The sequence below is a fragment of the Calidris pugnax genome, unplaced genomic scaffold (assembly GCF_001431845.1).
Source record: "Calidris pugnax isolate Ruff unplaced genomic scaffold, ASM143184v1 scaffold18, whole genome shotgun sequence".
Taxonomy (NCBI): Eukaryota; Metazoa; Chordata; class Aves; order Charadriiformes; family Scolopacidae; genus Calidris; species Calidris pugnax.
The window spans coordinates 18,957,069-18,978,134 of record NW_015090812.1 but is presented as its reverse complement, the minus strand read 5'-3'; the positions used below and the strand labels follow the sequence as shown (position 1 = coordinate 18,978,134).

General features: G+C 39.7%; 2 protein-coding genes across 2 annotated transcripts in view; one reads left to right on the top strand and one right to left on the bottom strand.

The window, feature by feature from the left end:
• The window catches only part of PLPPR5 (phospholipid phosphatase related 5), a 180,262-nt gene that overhangs the window by 151,072 nt on the left and 8,124 nt on the right, over positions 1–21,066 (top strand). The gene's annotated exons all lie outside the window — the stretch shown is intronic.
• SNX7 (sorting nexin 7) overlaps positions 17,140–21,066 on the bottom strand; it is a 24,378-nt gene continuing 20,451 nt past the window's right edge. Inside the window, exon 8 of the mRNA XM_014939133.1 lies at positions 17,140–17,547. Coding sequence (XP_014794619.1) covers positions 17,467–17,547 — 81 coding nt within the window. The 3' untranslated portion in view covers positions 17,140–17,466. The remainder of the gene's footprint in view (positions 17,548–21,066) is intronic.

Sequence of the window (21,066 nt, the reverse complement as noted above, 5' to 3'; positions counted from 1 at the left end):
TAGTCTATGTGGCTTCTCTAAAGCCCCATTCAGCTATGGAATCTCTCTCAAAGGACTTCGCAAGCCAATATCAGCATATCTTTCAGAAGCTTTTGCGAGTGATCTCATTGCTACCAGACCCACAGGTGGTGCCTGGGGCCATCCCAGGTGGGAGCTGCAGCTTCAGGCTTCCCCTAGTGCTGCCAGAGCTGGAGCTCAAGGTGTTCCTACATGGAGAGCTGAGGCTCTCCTACCCCCAGTCCCCTGGGGAACACGCCTGGGTCCCACACGGGGCTGCACTGATGCAGGGAGCCTTACAGAGCCTTGCAGGGTCCGTCACACCTGGGAAGCCACCTGGGCAAGAGATCAGCAGGGTGTGAGGGCCATAGTAGCTGGGCCAAGACGCCTGTTAGAATGGACTGTTGCCCTCCTCTGAGTTGGAGTAGTGTAGCGTGGAGAGCTGGAACCTGGAGTGCCATGGCAGTGAGTGGCTGTGCTGGCAAGGAGGGATGAGAGGCTGCATAAGCTTTGGTGCTGTAATAATCCCTAATACTGTGATAAGTATAAATGAGCTGTTGATCATAGCAATTATATAAACATTGATTAATTATTTTCATAGTGGGTTTCGGCTATTTTTTATATTGTGTAACTGAATTCTAATAGTGGTAACAATGTGAAAAAATCAGTAGTGTTGTGAACAAAATCTAATTTCATGAGGTATCTATTTTACAGTCCAATTTTAACCCTTAACTGCTTGATTTGCTAGGTAGTAGGAAATCCATCATGTACTTAAAGAGCAAGTACTATAAATTTTGAGATGAGGGAAAAAAGAAAGGAAAGCATGTCATCCACATAAATAATGAAGTTGAACCCCTGATTTAAATTCAAACCTCAATTCAGCCTTAACTATAGAGCTGCAGCTGGCACCTCATAATATAAACACTTAAGTGGACTGTTGAATTTATCCTCAGTGTCCACAAATGAAGTTATAAACTTTCTTTAGAGCTTCTCTTCTGCTTCAATGCCTGCCTATAGTGTTAGATCTTCTGCAGACTTCTCAATAGCCCTGTGTTTCCCTGGCAAAGTTCGGTAGCAAACTTGCAAACATCCCGTGTATTTAACTCTCTGCAGCTGTGCAAACAGCACAATGCATTTTCAATATTCGGCTTTAAACATGCACATGGATAATTGAACTTCAAAGCAACAACTCTGCTGATTCTTTTATGAAGATGCAAATTACTAGTGTGACTTTTCACCAGATTGGGAGCTTAATGGAACAATCAGTCTGATCTAAATCCGCCCTGAGGCATGAGCACAGTTGGGGGTATTTCTGTGCGTCTAATCCATACTTTTCTCGCTGGCAGGGCACAAAACTCATAGTAGCCTGGAGTTAGCAAAGTTCTCACGTTCAAATCCCAATACCTAATATAAGGAGTTACCTCCCTTTATAACCTACATTATTTCAGGAGTAAGGTACCCGATTCTGGTATTGTTTGCGGGGATCAAGCATGAAGAAAAAAGTTTAACCTGGGAAAAAACCTCAATGTCTTCTCAAAGATTTATAGGGAAAGATGGAGTATTTGTTAATTTCTTTTGGCAAAACCATACTCAATGGTTGTTAAAATATGTGGCATATTTGGCTCCAGTATGCATATTTCCTGGTGTATTTTTTTTTATGGGTCTTAACTTGATAAATGCTTGGCATCTTCTCCTCTGACCATTACCATTGTACAGCCAGCTTTTAAATGACAGGCTGAAAAATACATTAGGTGCCTCAAAGGCAGCCAAAGCAATTTACCATCTTGCTTTCTAGTTCACAGAGACAGAACTGAAAGTTTAATTTATAGCTATAGGGAAGTCCAACTCGAATTAACTCAGTATAGAAAATTAAGGCCCAAGAGGAATAAATGGCTTCTTCGGTCATGCCTTGACACTTTTGCCTATCTCTACATATGCACCTAAAATGAGCTGAAATAACACTTTTTTTTTCCTTTTTTTTGGGGAGGGAGGAAGTAAGATAATTTGAACACCTGAAAAGTAAATGCACGCTTCAACTTTGAAATGTAATTTGAGTTTCCGTGGAAGGCCTCTTATGGCTTATATTTCCAAGTAGCTGGTAATTTGTGATACAAGAATAAAATCTCTTTTTTTGGTAAGTGCTAAGGATCTGTGGGCTGAAATTTTGCACCTTTTAAGGTCTCTCTGTCTGAAACGTGTGTGTCTAGAGGGAACTGTCTAGCTGTTCTGCAGTCCTAAACATGGCTGGGTTTTTTACATGTTTTGACAAGTTGCCGAGTTCTCAAAGTGAATACAAACAGGACAGCAAAGGGTAAAGCATGGAATGAGAATTCTTTTTCATTCCGTGGATGTAGCAATAGAGGTACTCCTGGCAACTCATTAGTTCATACCTTACTTGCAGTAATGCTGGGGCAGTAACAGGTTGTCCTGTATAATACCATTGTCCCCCTTGAAAGCTACTCAGATTTTACCAAGGAGAAGAAACTTCTCCTTGCTGTGCAGCACCAGTTCTGTACATCAGAGCCAGAGTGCCACTGAGCTGGCACACAAAGCAGACATGGAGCATGTAGCATTTACTTACTTACTCATTATCTCTTTTTTCTCTTCTCCTCTCTACTCTTTGATCAGAGCCTCTCTACATTTTTTATTCTACCTCCTTGTGCTCCATTTCCCCATCTTTTTTTCTCTACTGAGTTATTTCCTCTGGGTCTTTCTCCCTTTTCATTTTTTTTTCACAGTATTTATGAAGCAGAAAATGCATCAAAGATGCTTCAAGTTTGAGCTGAACTTTAAAACCCACGGTCTTTCAGGGACTTCAGGGCTTAGATGGATTTGCTTCCCTCCTTGGTGAGGAGGATGGGGTAATGTGGTCAGGCAGTCCTGGCAGGCAGGGCAGGTACCATCCCCAAGAAGGACCAGAACAAAATAGGAGCACTCTGGTGGGAACCCGAGTGAAAAAACCTGCTACCTGATCACTGCCACCATTGCTCTGCCTCGTTGATGGAAACAGGATAAATAGATAATAAAAATAGATGATCTGAAATTTTTCAAAGCCTCAATATTTGGTATGTGAACAAGAGAAATGCTGTAAGTGATAGAAAAAGCCCAAAAGCCCACAGCAACAGAGATGCTCTTGTAGTGTCTTACTAGCAGGCAGCATGGCGGTGGGCAATAGTGACCCTCAAAAGCTGCATGGAAACAGTGATGCAGGTTCCCAGCTAGGGCAATAGCACCAAAAGCAATTGTGGATCTAGGGAGAGGCAAGTTGGGAGGTGGTGATTCCCTGTGCTCTCCCTGAGCAGGAGCATGAGTGAGTGTCCCACATGCTCTCGCCCCTTCCAGGACTTTATCGTGCCACCAAATTATCCTCTTAATAGAAGGAAATGCTAAAAGGCAGTGAAGCTATGTGCAAGCACCCCTGAAAGACGTGGCCTGCTGGCACTTCTTTAAATCTGGCATTTAAAATTGCTCAGGCAGATGGAACAAAAGTATGTAATAAAATGTGACATTTTATTTTATCATCTATATTTGTTAAGTGAATTCTTCTGATCATTCCCACTGTCAGTAGCACTGAATACGAATCAGATTCTGACAATTTGCAGTTTATAAAAACCAGCTCCAGGGGTCAGACAGAAAAAGAATAAGTAATAATTAATTACAGGATACACGTTCATCCACAGAATCTGGCTACGGTGGGTGACAGCTCAGCCTAACAAAAAAAAGTCACATGATTTGAAAAAGTCACATCTTCTATAGTCAATCATTTACAGACTGCTTCTCAGTACCAATTGTCTACTTTGCAATCTTCCTTATATATATTTCTGTGTATCAAGGTTTTATTAGAAATTCAGAAAGAATGTATTTGTTTTCCTCACTAATATATTTTGTCTTCCAAGGCAGTCCCACTTGTTTGCTTTGATATGTAACAGAGCACGTTCTCCCCATCCTCTTCAAAGCACGGCTCCATTTGATACGTGCTGTCTGTCCCCCTTGGTGTTTCACTCCCTGCTGCCCTGAGCACACTCCCGGAGCCACTGCAGGGCACAGGTACAGCTGGTGGCTCTCACAGCCCACAGCAGATAGCCACACTAATTTAGCTTCCATTTTTTTGTTCAAGAGAAGCTAACCCTGAGGGTCAGCACCCCCCGCTTAGCATTGCTAACAAAAGGAGGAGGTGGAAAATTGGTGTAAGCACAGAGCGAGCCCTGATGCTTTGAAAGATTGCCCCCCAACCCCTCTTTTCCAATTTGGCTAGGGACTTCAGCAGCAATTATATCACTTAATGTTCATTTACTGCTAAATTGGGAATATTAAGCAGTAAATGATTGAACTTTTAATTAGCAATTAAATTAAAAGCAACCTCCTCACTGCAAGAGAAATGTCATTGAGAACTAACTTTATAACTGACAGTACTTTGCAAACAGCTTTACTGCATTTTATAGGTGACACTTTTCTGGGGCCTAACCCTGAGTTTGTGATGACTACTTGCTCCTACTACAAACACGAATAGGTTGCTTCCCTAGGACTTACCAAAAATACATGTGCAGAGGTAAATATTAATTCCACTGTAGTAGCAAGTAGAAGTTCCAACTTCAGAGCAGAAACTGCTATGTTAGGTGCTTTACCAACAAAACTGAAACACCCCAGCCTTGAAAGCTGCCAACCTAAGGAACAGCAATATTTATATAGATGCCTATACAAATGCCTAGGAAAAAAACCCATGTTACTACTAAAATTTGTTATCATATTTATTTAAGGCACCAATTTTCCCTACAAAGAAGCCAAATTAGCCAAGAAAGTACTGCCACCTGTTAGTAAAGTGCAGAAATGGGCTGGAAGCTGAGGATACGAGGTGTAGGTTTGTCCAAGGATCTTCCCTTGAGCATCTCATTAACAGAGGGATCTGTAGTCTGCGACGCTTGCTTGGAAATGGCTGTTGCCCTGATGAGAGCAGACGGTGACTACAAGCCCAGCTGCTGGCAGGTGGGGAACTGGGCACAGTGTGCCCAGGTGGCCAAGAAAGCCAATGGCATTCTGGCTTGTATCAAAAATAGTGTGACCAGCAGAAGTAGGGAGGTGATTGTGCCCCTGTACTCAGCACTGGGGAGGCCACACCTCGAGTATTGTGTCCAGTTTTGGGCACCTCAATACAAGAGAGATATCGAGGTGCTGGAGCGAGTGCAGAGGAGGGCAACGAAGCTGGTGAGGGGGCTGGAAAACAAATCGTATGAGGAGCGGCTGAGGGAGTTGGGACTGTTTAGTATGAGGAAGAGGAGGCTGAGGGGAGACCTCATCACTCTCTACAACTTCGTGAAAGGACACTGTAGAGAGGTTGGTGCTGGCCTCTTCTCACAGGTAATTAGTGACAGAACGAGAGGGAATGGCTTCAAGCTCCAACAGGGTAGGTTTAGACTGAACATTAGGAAAGAATTTTTCACCGAAAGAGTGATAGGGCATTGGAACAGGCTGCCCAGGGAGGTGGTGGAGTCACCATCCCTGGATGTGTTTAAGGGCCGTTTAGATACAGTGCTAAGGGACATGGTGTAGGGGAGGACTTTGTAGAGTAGGGTAGATGGTTGGACTCGATGATCCCAAGGGTCTCTTCCAACCTAGACGATTCTATGATTCTATGACTTGCTGATCCCAACCTAGACAATTCTATGATTCTATGACTTGCTGATCCCGCCAGATCTTGGACTCCTGAAAGCCCAGCCCCTCGCTTCCCAAAGTGTGGCATCCCTCATCCACGTAGACACAGTTTTTGTACCCTGACTGCCACTGGTGGCTAAGAGATATGTAGCTGAACTTAAGTGAAGCCCCTGGTTTGCATCCTGCCACTGCAGGACCGATGCTGACTTGTAGTTGCTGCCAGCATCCGTGCTGAAAGGCAAACTCCCCAACACTCTCGTTGCTCTTAGTATCAGCGTTCTTGTTCAGGCTTCCTAAAGGCTGGCTATGTAAATCATATGTATAGCATTTCACTTTTAAGGGACTTGTCACTTGGGGTAACTTGTGCTGTTTGATGGTGCCGAGGAGCAAAGGGAGTGACTGGCTGAAGACAGCGTGGGCAGCCCATCGGCTCGCAGCGAGCTCCCTGTAGATAGCACTCTCACTGCTGAATGGGTTTCTTTTGACCACTGGCTCTCATGTCCTTCCTTTCCAAGTAGTCTACAAATATGCACTTATTTGGTGGGGACTTTTTTTCTATATCAGAACTTTTAAGTGAACATTGAGGAGTATTTTCAGGAAGCCAGTTTCAAATGGGGATGTTTTTAGGAGGTGCACCAAACACTGGATCAGAAGATGAGCTTCCATCAGGGGACAGTTGGATGAAAGTGTTAAATCATTGCCACTTGGGGTTTTGGTTGCACCTCTGAATAATACACAGACAAAGAATTATTTGCAAAAATTATTCAGCAACACATTTCAAATAATGAATATTTCAAGTAAATCATTGTGGGCCAAACTTGAATAGGAAAAGAGGCAAAGTAGTTGATAAATTATTCATGCAGATTTAGCACTAATGTAATAAATATTACATGGTGTTGGAGAGAAATGAAGAAAGAAATTAACTATGAAGGAAAAGCACCTGAAAATTGGAGAAGGTGAATACGCAGATTTGAGATATGTGAATAATAATGAAGTGACTAACGGGAGAAAATAAAAAGGATGACAACTTTGAATCACTTTGAGAGGCAAAATACTCTTCCTCTTTACTTCTTTCTCTACAAAGAATATACAAACTTCTCAAACTTCCTTTGGCTCTGTTTAAAAACAAACCAAAGAAAACAGAGGAGACCCTCTAGAGCTAGCCAGGTGGGAACATACCTACATCTACCCAAAGGGTAGATCATGATCAGAAGTACTGTTTTATGAAAGGGCAGTAACATTTGGGGAAAAATCCCATTTTGAATATCAAATAATGTGTTGCTTTTATTTTGCAAAGTGTCCTCCAGCTTAATATTGAATTAGGACAATAGGATTGTGTATTTTGCAAGGACAGAATCCATAAGGCTTCTGTTGTGCTTGGGGTAGGCATATTCAGCAGCATTAGTTGCCGTGCCATTAAGCTCGTCTCAGTGGTCAGTCAGATCTGCTCTGACATACTGCATCAAGTAACAACATCGTTAATTCCTTGTTTGCTGTTTGCTCAAGTGTGGTGTGTACAGATTGTCACTAGTCTTATCAGTTGACTCTTCTTTTTAACATTTGAAAAATCAGTGTTTTTTAAAATCTTATTTTTGTGTGAGAGGGACTTTTTCCTCTTCTAGTTCCCTTCCTGTTTACCTTCCTCTTCAACAGTAAGTAGAAAATGGGAGAGAAGAGAGGAAACAAGTTAGAAAACCCAACATATTCCAAACAGATTTTGAGAAAACTAATTTTTCTGAAAGTGGAAACAGGGACATATTAGGCATTTTTTCCCCATTGACAATGGACTTGGGCTTCTTTTAACCTCAGGAATAACTTATTAAGATGAAATGGTTTATGTTCACCATTTCCGTAAATGTCTCATTTACAAAATCTGTCATGGGCACACCAGTCTCTTCCTCATTGGACATTTACCAGCCTTGGCATATCAATCCATCTTTTGCACATCTGCTCAGAAAACGTAATTAGTTATACCCATATGCTGCAGAAGTACATGATAAAACTTAAGAAACAGAAAAGGCCAAGAGACTTGACAGCCTTTCTCCTTCCTGCTGTGTATATTTTGTCAAAGACTTAGAAAAGTGAGAAGCTTTTCTTGCGCTCTGCCACAGGGTGGGGATGTCACTGTGTCCTAAGCAACTTCAAGAGATTAGGCAAAAGCAGTTTATAGTTTATTCTAATACTTTGGATTCCATTCAGCTGAGAACAGTAATTTATACTGTAAAAAGACATAATATTCCCCAAATAGACATACCTTCTTTCCTTGGTCATTAACATACTTATGAATTTGTCCTTGAACTTGAACTTTTCCACTTCAGTGGCCATGTCTCTGCAAAATGGCTGAGCAGGGGGGTGGTGTAACTCCCTTGGACTTTACTCAGCCACAGGATCCTCTAAAATTTGCTTTTTTCAATAGGCAACATTAATTACCTTGCATTCATATTAGGCCCTTCTTTCTTATGACACCATAGTTTAAGGCTAATAGAGCTGTCATAAATATGATTTATCCATCAATCCCATCTTCTTCAAAGTTAACCCCAAAGGATGAAATATGCTCCAGATACACCACAGATCCATCTCCATGGCAGGGACTTTGCAGCTGTTCTCCAATTCTGCTGTAATCAAACATCAGTTTACTTTTTTTCCTGGATAGCACATTGTCAGCCTCAGTTGGTGGTATGTTTAAAGCCCAAGATTACAGTTCAGTTCACAAGGGACTTGAGCTTGCAACAGGACCTCACCATCACAGTGTGCAGCAGAAGCCACTGGCCACTCGTTAAAAGATATGGTACCAAAAAATAATCTGAAAATGCTGAATCCTGTCAACTCTGTTTTCTTGTTTTCTTATTGAAATCCAAAACAATGTGTCACTGTTCACTATCTGAACTAATTAATGGTGATTCAGCATTACAGAAACACCATTTTAAGTCCATCTCTGACAGACCACATTTAGTTGTTGTGGATGTTGTTTAATGGCTGCACATTTTTCTGAAAAAAAGCCCAAACAAAACAAAACCAACTTTCAAATTATTAGCATTCTTTTACTTCAGTAGGGGGTTCAAAATCAAAGCTGCTGTACCTCCATCCTCCCACTTTTCTTTTAGGGTTAATTTGGAAAAAAGAAAAGCTCTTCTAATTATAGGGATTTAGCTTTCTTTATAAACTGACTATTTTAAGATCTGATTACAAGATCACAATATGAAACATCATTCAAAAACAGTGTGAATTGATTACATCCTTCTGAAGAACACATAGCAGTAGAATATGCATTTTTAGCTGTTGCATGGCCCTATAATTAAGGCTTTATTGCTTCCCCTCTAAACACATGTTGCTGCTGCTGGAGAACAGCTGAGATGCTTAAGATGAGACAATGGAAAATGCCCCCCTCCCAAAAGAAAAAGTCACCTTCCAACCTTTCAGAAACAAATGGCAGAAACACTGTGGTCACTAGCAAATATAAAAGTAAAGTCAAGATACTGATTATATTTTTCTGCTGCTCTTTCTTTTAAATGAGCACATTTTCCCCAAATGCTATTAATAATTTGAATGTTGCTTAATTGGGAGACATTGTATTAGAAGAGCTGAGCACAGTCTTTGGTCTTTTCATTCATTTCCATGGATTCTGGATCACAGCATAATGATGGGGTGGTCAGCAATCACATCAGGAATATTCAAGTCTCAGAATAAATGAACAGACCGAAAAAAACCAAGAGGCGCCATAAAAATACATTTGCATGATTAGAATTACTCAGGGTACTCAATTCTGCTCTAAACTGATCTCAGTTTTTTTAAAAACTAAAATTAATACTGAAATGTGCCTTGCACTGAGCAGCTCTCCACACTCAAGTGAGCTAAATGTCAGCTGCCAGCTTTACGGGCACATGGCTGTGCCATGTGACACTGTCCTGGCCTTTTTATGAAGTCATACATAGGTTCCTACATCCTTCCTATAGAATAGCTTTACCACAAATAATGAATTAGAATGATCTAACATCTGGGTCTGTGCTATTGGAGAGACACTCCCAAGGAAAATCTCAATAGCCTTGCAGTTTATTTGTCCCGAATAAATATTTTTCATAAATAAGATGACATTAAAAAGCAGATATGAAGTAATATTATTTTCCATAAAGGTCATCCATAAGACAAATGTTTCTAAGGGCAGATGAACGTATATAGCAGTAACGTGGATCAGCTTTGTCAAGTTGCAGACAATGACTTACTGAACAGTGAAGCCAGAATTCCCATGGCAACCTTCACAAACTTCAGACGCAACACACATCCGGTGTAGGTAGTAACCCATATAAGGCAGAAAGAGGAACATTCTGAGTTAAGGGTTAAAAACTAAGCTAAATATAGTTTAAATCGTGAAAGCAGATATCCTTCTAATTGTATCCGAGGTATTTTTTTTCCTTCCATACTATTTTTTGATCTATATTCGGAAATCTATGTATAGACTGCAATCCAAGTGACAGATGACAGTTATCTTTGTACCTCTCCCAGAATCTTTTTTGAGTAACGAGACAAAGTACAGTAGCTCCTTTTGCTCTCCAGCATCTCCCTTAGCCCTGGGGCAGTGCTGCAGCCAAGAGAACCAGGGTTGCCTTTCCCCAGTGAGTGCCTGGCTCCCAGCCCCCCGTACCCTGCTCCTTGCCAGCCCCTCCATCAGCAGACTCTGTACCCTGTCCTAAGGTGGCTGTAAAAGCCCTTATTAAACCTAGGTGAGATGCTGAGCGGGTCAGCAGGAACCGGTGTGGGACCTGTAGGAGGTGGCTTTGCAGCTCTCATGGAAAAGGAAAGAATAAATAAATGGGGGAATTTTTTCTGTTGTGACCTCTGCATTTTAGCTATGGCTTTTTTTTCCTTGGTTAAAAGAAGCTGGCAAAGACTTGCTGGGTTGACCCAGTGCTGCCTTTTTGTGTTAGATATTCTGGATAGGGCTGACGCTGCTCCGTACTGAGAGTCTCTCTACTTCAGGAAAAACACAGAAACTAAGAAAAGGCAAATATAAAAAAATTAGTTCTAGGTTCAGTCTTCAGCAGAAGTGTATTTCTTCATTTGCTGTACCCATATGTGACAAAATGAGGCATAACTGTATTTGTATAATATTTTAAAATTCTTTTAACAGTTCTGTGCTATAGTGTACAATCTTCATCACAGAAGTTTAAAAAGTAGTTGCTTTTTCTGCTTTTGTGCCTCCGCTTTTATATTTCTCCATTATTTTTCTTCCCCACAGTGAGATGCTAACCAAATACGTGCAATCACAAAAAGGAACGTGCTGGAAGGCACCAATAAATATTGAACAACTTACTTTACTATGTTAAGCTGTCATCATTCATTTGCTTATAAAATATGTACTGTCCTGTCGGTGAATTATCACATAGTCTCCAAAGAGCCATTCTCACTTAGCTATTTTCTCTCAAACCCAATTACAAATATTTCTCTAACCTTGCTTTAGTCTTACTTTTATGTCAGCAGAGTATCTGCCAGGTTTTTTTTTTTGTTTATTGCAAAAGGTATTGCTGGTGGACTAAAGTAGGAGAGGATGTAACTCCATTCCTGTAATAGTTTTTCTCTCTTCATAGAATTACTCTCAGTTTTCACTTTATTTCTTAGACTCATGGAATGCTTTTAAGGTTGAAAGGGACGCTCATAAACTTCCCTCTTTTGCTTTTATTAGGTAGAAGCTTTGGACTCTTGTGCCATGTATGTTGAAGTATCAAGCAGTAAAAAAGAGATGAAGAAGCATTAGTGATTCTGGAATCTCCATGAGCTGCTGCTCCTTTAGGGTAGCCCCTGCAGCCTTGGGGCTCAGTACCAGCTTTGTGGGGCTCCAGCAATTCTTACGGGCTCCTGGGCAGGAGGTGCAGATATTCAGGGCAACTCTGACTCGTCCTGTAACCCAACAGCCAAATAATGCAGCACCTGAGTGAAAAAACAGTTCTCCACTTAGAAGTAAACAGTTTTGTGGTAGCTGTACATGTATGGAGCTTCTTGCTCAGCTCTCATTTTACATCCTATTTTTTAACCTCCTGGTGAAAGCTTAATTTATTATTTAAACAAACGCAATTCCACAGTACAAATAACAAAATAAACATCTTATTTTCTTTTTATTTGCAAAAGAGCTGGTGAGATGCTTTACTTCTGTAATAAAAAATAAATCACATTATAACATTGCAACCACTTATTTTTTGATTAAAGAACTTAATTCAAAAAGGCAATTCAGCTGCTCTTTAAGTTGACATTGTGTTATAACAATTACTTAGAGAACAGTGAATCTTCCCCACACAATGTAATCAACCTTGCCTTGATTCCAAGGAATTTTCTTAGTTTGGCTTTGACAGTTAATGGCTTGCTGGCAACTCTTGGTTAATTATTAATGCAGATATAATAATGCTTTTTCCTTATCTAACCTTCTAAGCAATAGAGTTATCAAGAAATTATTCCTGCTGAAAACTCAGTGTTGTGTCACAGTCTTGATCAAAAATTTTAAATCTCAAAGTATGGCTTTTTGCCTGTAGGAAAACTAATACAATGGGTTTTGATCATTTTTCTGATTATATTTTAAACAAGGACATCCTTTTACAGTTCTGCATTTCTTTAATTGTGTATCTTACCTAAAACAGGATGTACCTTCACTTTTCAGGTCTCCAAAACCTCCCAAATCCACTTAGAGTTTGTGGCTGTCCCTTGGTGGCTCCCATTAGGTGTCACCTCTCTGTTCCTCCTAGCAAGGCTTCACCCAAACATCGCTGCAGCTTGGAAAAGCAACAAAGTAGGTTTCTTGGAGTTTGAGGCTCAGTTTGTTCGCCAACATTGATTTTAATCACTCTGCATTCACGAATCTGCCTCTGTGGGATTGCAGAGATAAGGCTTTTCCCTCTGCAGGCGGATGGCAGGGCCAGCGTCGAGGCAGCAGAAGGGCAATCGGCAGTTCCTAACGGGGTCCCACAGCACGGGCTGCAAAGCTGCGCGGTGCTTTATGAATGCTGTGCTCTCCAGGTGCTTTCTGCTAAGGCTGTACAATTTGATCCTCTAGTCACTCGAGTCAGCCCCACCAGCTACCAGGCAGGAGCTCCTCCAGTTGTCAGGAAAGGTTTATTTAGCCATTTTCTTTGAGTAAAATTAAAAAACATCAGAAGAGCCTGTTACACACACCTCTGCCCTCGTCCATTCTTCACTAAGCTGCAAGAGACTGTTTGTGCAATATAGTGGGCAGTGCTGATCTGCAATACTAAAGTGTGAGTTTGGCATATGAAAGAAAACCCCTTGGTATTCCTCCTGGCCTCCAAAGCTCCTGCTGGAAGGTTGGATTCATGATTAATTTATACCAGCATTATCTTTATTTTAGTGACGCTATCAGTGAAGTCCTGTCCATAGCAATTGGGCAAATGAATGAATTTCAACATATAAAGGCAAATCTTTTTGAAAAGCCACTATTTTGGGTGCAGGCTGACAGAGGCAGGGACCAGCAGCTCTTTTTTTATGCCCATATTTATTTCCTTTTTCTCTGGATGTGTCTTGCCACAGAACTTGTGAAGCAATGGAGTCTGCACCAGGCAACCATTTAAAATCATTCAGTGCTTAGAGCCAGTGATGTCTAACCTGTACAAGCCATCTCCGTTTTACCTTTATTACCAGCAATTTGCACTGATGGCAGCTCCCCTTTTAGGTAGCTGAGAAGCTTTTTGTTCTTGTCTTTTTATGTGTTTTCAGTCTAACAAGAGAAAGAAATGCATTGTTTACAGGCCCTAAGTATGAACCACTCACATACAGAGGCAGCATATTCTTGACAACTGACTGTTTCTTCTGTCTTTGAACTGTTTCCTCTTTATGGTCAAGACACCAACCACAATGACTAAACCTTGCAGCCCCACACACTGTGCAATCACAGCACTGTTTGAGGAAGCTGGTTGTGGTTAGCCAGGAGTTGGGGTTTACACAGTGAACTGAGCAAAAGGACATCTCTTTTCTTTCTTTCAAATATTTATTTGATTTGTGCTTTCCAAGTATCTGTACATAAAGTCAGGATGCTGTAATGGGAGCTTTGAAGGTAATTTGGTACCAGTAACTTGCGACTACCTGTCAACGGTCCCATCTCTGATGCTGGGCAGAAAAGACATCACTGCAAAAATCTGAGTTCTTGGGCCAAGAAAACACTGTCAGTCACATTGTCTCTGGCTGCCCAAGGAAGCTGATAAGCTGTGCCAGTTCTGTGTTCAAGTGGTGATTATCTAGCTAGGAAACTGCAGGTACAGTTTGAATTTTCTATTTTACAGTAAAACACTGATGTTGTTTAAAGTGATCTCATATAAATTTCAGAACAAGACCCACAGAGAGGTGGATGGGAAACTTTCTACCATTCAGAGCTGTTTTATGCTCTCTGCAGACAAAAGACCAAAACATCACACCGTTTTTACACTGGCTTCTTTTTTGAAGATCATATTTGCCTTTCAAGTGTTTAATTAATTTCAGTCTTCAAATCTGCAGAGGGGACTTGAATCCTTGAGACAGAAGCTTGTAGCTATAGGTAACTGAAAGTTGAATTCCTAGTCAGACTTCTGGTACTTTACAAGTGTGGTTGGGCTCTAACAAGCCATACAAAGCTATCTGAAAACAGCAGAAAGAAAATCTAGTAAGTATAGGCAGACTGATTTAGAGTAATCGAATATAAGCACTTTCCAAGCATTAGCCTAAGAAAGGTGAGACTCCATAAGAAAAAAAATCTTGTGAATAGGTCTAAATATACAATAGACTTTCTAAAATTGTAAGTTTCAGAAGTATTTGCATGTCACAAAAAGGACAATGTTTGATTGTTCTTAACAATAGACCTTGGTTTTGCATTATGATACTGACACCAGGAAATCAGAAAAATAACAACATGGCCTCTACATAACTAATTACTAAACTAATTCCCCCATAAGTTATGGCCTTGCTAAAGTGGAAAAGAAATTAAAAATTAATCATGAACATAATGAACTGCAGCCCATGTTTTTGCCAAGGATGCAAAATCTCTGATGGTGCTTCTGATTTCCAAAAGCCTCAGAGAGCAGTTTTCTGCTTGCAGCAGAACACACAGGCAAAATCAATGCAATGCTCATTGGCATTCCCCATCTCAGCTAACCAAACATTTCCTTTTCTTAGAGGAGCCTAAATTAGAGTCATGATACTGAATTTTTTGTTACACTTAAACATTCATATCCTTCCAGGTAAGCCTTTTTCAAGCTCAGTTTCTTGAATTTTCGCTTACCTGGTATGCAGAGTGTTACTGCTGCCTATCTTGCTGGAATCCTGTTTATAGGACCATACGCTACTGAGAGATTAGGAGCTAAAAACAGCAGGCAAAATTCAGTATTAATAAATGCAAATTAATGCTCACTGGGGAAAAGCCACTTCTCCTATATATACACACTGATGGAAATTAAATTATTTAGCAACCTTCAGAATAGCTCTTAATGTTAATGGACAGTTCTGTTGGAATGGCAGCTCAGCATTCAGTGGTACTTTAAAAAATAAATTTGGAATTAGTAGGAAAGAATGATGAAAAAAAAGCAAAGCATAATTATTGCAATACGTACATTTCTGGTGTGCCTGCATTTTGAACACCGGTTGCAGTAGAACTAGAAAATATAGAGAAAAGCAACAATGATAAGAACAGATGTGAAATGCCTTTTCTACAAGATGATATTAAGCTACAGCTTTTCCTCTGGGAAAAAAGGCAGCGCTTGGAAGACACACTAGAGGTTTGCAAGTTCTTGAGTGGCACAGGGAAGACAAATAGGAAACAATTGTTCCTCTCTTCTCACAATTCAAGAGGCAGAGGGCATTACCTGAAATTGTTGGGTAACTGGTTTAGGAAATCACAAAATGAATTTATTTTTCCTGCAAATTAAATTGTGGAATCCATTGATGTTGGTAAACCCTAAAAGTTTAGATGGGGAAAAAAGAAAATAAAGCAGAGGAAAAGGCATTTAAGGGCTACTAAGCACATTGACAGAAGCTCTCATATATAAAAAAAAAAGATCAGTGGGAAGGATGCAATGGGAAAAGAGCACAGTCCAGCCATGTTGTTCTTCCATGCCTCCTGCCAGCACCTCCTGCCAGCACTGCTGGACAAACACTGGGCACCACACTGCCCTCCTCCACACGGACACACTCCCCTCCCATCTGCGAGTTGTCCGCGCTGGGAGAGTATTTATTTTGATTATAGCTAATAAAAAAAAAAAAAAAAAAAAAAAAGCTGTGTTTACTTCCACAGCCAAGTTGTTTAGCTTCGTTTGATTTGGGTCACTCCAATGCATCATAAATATGGAAGGGGTGACATTTTTACAACTCTTTGCATTGCCTTCCCTGGTGTATTTAAGAGGTATCAGTTTGTATTTTCATCCAAAGAATACAATAAAGAAAATTCAAAATATTGGGTTTAATATTTTTCCTAGAACTTTTTTTTTTTTTTTTTTTTTTTTTTTTTTTTTTTTTTTTTTTTTTTTTAAAAAAAAAAAAAAAAAAAAAAAAAAAGAGCTGAGCTTTCATTAATACTTCATGGGGGCAGCATGACAGCAGTCTTTGCATTGCTGAAAAGGCTGTGCTGGTATTCCAGGTCTCACTTGCAATCTCAAGTTCTAAAGATCGAAACCACAGAATGACTGGTGCAGCTCGGACATGCAGCCAGGCACAGCCGTGTGCTCAGGAACCGGCCCTCCTGCAGCTGTTAGGGGACTGACAGGGCGAGCTCACAAAATACCACCACAAGAGGTGAAGGTGATGGCTAAAGCCCTGCTGTTCTCCAAGGCCACAGCAATGGTTAAGCTGTCCCCAATTCCTGCACCTTGTTCTTGACAGGTTCAGACTTAGGCTTGCTCAGACCATAACTACCGGGGGGAAGAACTGCAGGAATTATAAGTGCAGACTGACAGACCTTTTGGGTGGAATAATTCAATGACTGGAACACTTTAATTCATATTGCATGAGTGAATCAGCTAATCATTTTAATGGAAAACTCACTTTTCCTTTCTTATCCCTTTCCCTTCTGCGCCGGCTATCCAAAGAGGGAGGAAGTTAAGGATTATGGGAAGGTCAGCCATGGGAGTAAAGGTTTGATCCCGCAAATTCCATAGGGAAGCTCTTGTGGTGGCAGGATCAGTGCTGCAACTAACTTTGTATCATTGTAGAAAGTCTGCTTCCTGAACTGGCAGTTTATCTTTTAAAAAAGGTCAAACTGAAGATGTTTAATAGACATGTAAATACTGCAAACTGCAAACTGAATTAACAGTACGTTAAAGCAGCATTAATCTCACAGAACATGTTCAGCATCTTTCTGCACAGGGTTGCCATTGGGAGACTAGCACAATCTATTAAAATAATCCTAAAGAGCTCCTTGAAGACTATGCTACATAATTTTACAAGTACAGGAAATTACTCAACAAAGAGAATATAACAAGCATGCTAAAATACCAAAATATTTCTTAGAGACTAGGACACAGAATGAAGACAAGCTTTCCTTATTAAACTTTTTATTAAAATGGAGCTATTTTTACATATTTAAAATACTTTATATCCAAATTATGCAATATTTATGAAAACAATTGTATGCAAACACTTGCATAAAAATATGTAAAATCACAGCTAAGCAATATAAAGCAATATATAGCATGTTCCAAAATGTATTTCAGGACTAGAATACCTGAGTTTTCAATAAGCTGGTTTCCTGCATTCCACTGATTTTTAACAGTTAAATTTAATAACATATCTGATCTTGTATAAAGCACTTCTTTGGTTGGGAGAAAATGCATGGAAAAGGCAGAGATCGAGCAGAGATATTACTCAAGGTCTGTCTTCAGAATCTTCTTCCACGTGAAGATCCACTCTTTGAGATGCTAGGAAGGACTCCCATGTAGCAAGGCACTTAAAAAAAATAATCACAGATACACATGAATATAGCACAAAGATTTCTGTAAAACTGGTAGCCAAGGAGAAAAAGAAGACAAAAATCAGAATACATATGCATTGTCACAAGCTGCTTTAGTGGGACTATGGTAAGAGCAAAATATGGTTTCCTAGGCAGCTCAGTGATATGCAAAATGTTAGCCAACATGCTGAGTGAGCTGTAAAGGTCACTTTTACATTATGACAAGCACACACTGTGAGCACTGTAATTGTATGTGTTCACGTGGAAGATGCTAACGTTAATTATGCTCTTCTTTAATCTCTCCCCTTAGTTACAGGCAAAGATTTCTTCCAAACAGAAAGCTCAGTGTCAGGCACAGCTCCTTGTACTCTCTGTGGATTCCTACTGTATACCCAATTTTCCTTCCAAGTTAAATTAAAACATTTTTTTTCTAAACACACAGAAAATTCATTTTTCCCCTGAGTAATGGGAAAGAAATGGGACTAGAAAGGCAGGGAGTTGGGGGGATGGGGAAACTGTCATCCTTACAACAAGTGGCATTTCTCTCCTCATGGAAAAATGTATTTATAGTTGTACAATCTATTTTTTTTTTCATTTGAAGCATCAAGACTGTAGGCAGTAAAATGAAAAGAAAAAAAAATCCCTAAACGACTTTGGTTCAATTTTGCTTAAATGAGTGTTGGCAGCTTGGCAAATCGTGATAAATCATAGATTAGTGTTGAGAGTCGTGGCAAGGGTATCACCAGGTAACCTGTGGTGTGCTGATGATTGTTACCCAAAGTACCAGGTTTCTACTCTTTTGAGTCTGTCATTAGAACAGGGCAGGCAAACTCACGCAATAATTTTATTGTTTTGATGCTATTGAAAAAAACTACACCTTGAAATGGAAATGTACTGATAAAATTTTAACTCATAACTATTGCTCTTGACAATGTAGCTTATTTACCACTTAGCGTACGTAGTATTTTTTCCTGAAGAATCTGAAATATTCACAATAAATAAGTCTTCTGAAATTTCTCAGGAAAGATCTTTTATATTAAAACCTGGACACCATGCTCTGTTTATCTGAACTTTGAATTAAATCAGTACCCAGTGTTAAAACACTGTCATTTCGTAAGTGAAAACCTTTGCAAAAGCTATTCAAGCCACAGTAATTTGCTATGCCCAGCTACAATGTAGTATCTAGCATCTGTCTGTCATTGCTTAGGAGACATGGAAAATATGCTAGGATTCATGCTTGAACTTACAGCTACCTAACTGTCTTATTAGACATTTCTAGTGAATGACTTCAAAACTCTGCCTTTAAATATGTAGATTTAATCATATTACATTAAAGAGCCTAGGTCCTGGTATTATTGCATATCTATGTGAAAGCAGACGAGTGGGAGGATCTGATAGTCATGAATAATATTAAATTATAAGCTCAAAGAGCAAAATGAAGGAGACACACGGTATGACCGTAGTTGGGGCAATCCCTGATGACATAAGGACACAGAACAAAGGATACCCATAAAATTATGGGTGACAAAAGTAACAAGAAACAGCAAACAAACATCAGCAGTGATTATGTCTCTGAAGACATAAAAAAGTAGAAGACGTGGGTTTGCAAGATAATGACAGTGGTTAGAACAGCCAACTGACCTAAAAAATTACAAAGAAAAAAGTATGCAGGAGCTTATTTCTGCATAGGATTTTGGTCGTTATCAGGCATGTTAGAGACTGTTCCTGTTATTCATATATTGTCCCCTGGACTATGGAAACCCTGAATCTACTCCCCCAGTCTTTATTTTCTGATCTTGCTGACAAAAATCCCCAACTCGCTTCTGCTGCTTTTGCACATGACGACATTGTGCTGCTGTTCCAACCACATCTAAGGTTTGAGTTACTGTGAAAAGAGAGAAATAGCAGGATAAGATTCATGTGGAAATCTGCTTTCTTCATTGACTTTTTGGAGAAATTTTATTTTGAAATGGTAAATATAAAATCAGGGAGAAACAGTGAAAATAGTCTTAGCATGACTACTGATCTGCCGGCATTGCAAACTTGGTCTTTTTGACCTTTTGTATAAAGCCTTTGAAGTCTGATCATTGGATTCTCCCCTACTTCATGCGACAGTGTGGCAGCTGAGCCTACCCGAGATGCTTCAGCTGGAAGGTGGCATCTTGGCTTTACAATGTCAATGAGGCAGCTGCTAGCAATGTGTCTTCGCTGTGGTGCCCGGACTCAGATTTCTGTTTGCTAGAGCCCAGCCTGGATTACCATGCTAAAAAGCTGCAAGGCACGGCTGTTTTCCTAGGCTTTTTCTAGGTGTGGGACAAGAAATGATCGCTGTTTCTTGAAAAGTCTTTGTTTTGGCAATGACTGACTTTTTTTTTTCTGAACCACAGTTTAGTTTATACCATGTAACTTCATGTTTTGTAATTCTGTAGTTTCAGTAATGTGAATTAAAATACATATATCAGCACTGGCTGGAATGTAGAAGTGGCTTTCTCTTTGCAATACTGAGCCAAACTGCACATGCTAAAATGCAATCACATTATGTTGCTTAACCAGATAGATAGAATCTACTGAAGTCTTTCCAGACAAAGATGCAAAGCATTTTTTTCAGTTACACAAATTCCTAAATTGTTAATTTATCCTCATTTATATAACCAAAACACATTTTCCAAAATGTAAGAGCAATGGTGGCTCATTTCACTGTCAGACATCACTGTGCTGCTACAGCTGACAAGTTTTATAATTAACCGTACCAAAACAAAACTAGGTCTCTGTGCCTTAGGCTCAAGCTTTTCATATTGTGAAGCATGAACTGCATAAGTGACATTTCGTTAGTGATGTATACTTCAACATTATTATAGAGTGATTTTACTTCATTCTCCTGGGAGGTTGAAAATGGAGATCTAAACAGAGGATCAGCCAGCTTTCACAAAGGAGACAGAATGGGAAAAAAAGACAACCCAAACCCAGGAAATTAAATGTGCATGCATAGGATTGAAATTCATAATCCAATTACTTGTAAAAGCCCAGCAGAAGACATAAAAAAGCCTAAATACACAAAATGAAATGGCTAGATCTTAAATAAAGCTACTTCACCTAAAATATTCTGATTACTACTGCAGGTCACAAATCTATTCTGCAACATCATTTTTAGAAAAAACAGCCAAAGGTTTTCATACAGTACAACTGCATATCTAGCTAAAAGAGAGATATAAAAATAGAACGTGTAGTAGGGATGATAACAGAAGCAGCGTGGCACATGCCATGTGTGTTTCTGTTCCAGTTCCCTGTTTTTCATGGTTCATACCTTAAAAATATCATCTATGATGACATTTTCTGGAGTAGAATCTGAAAATGAAATCTTGCCTGTGTCTGAGAGAGAGAGACAAAAGACACCTTCATAGTTTCTAGGTGCAAGGAAACAAAAACTAGAGTGCACAGAAATAGTGATTCCCACTAGAAAAAAAAAAAAAAAAAAAAAAGTTTCCTTTTAGGAAAACCTTTAAAAAAAATTTTTT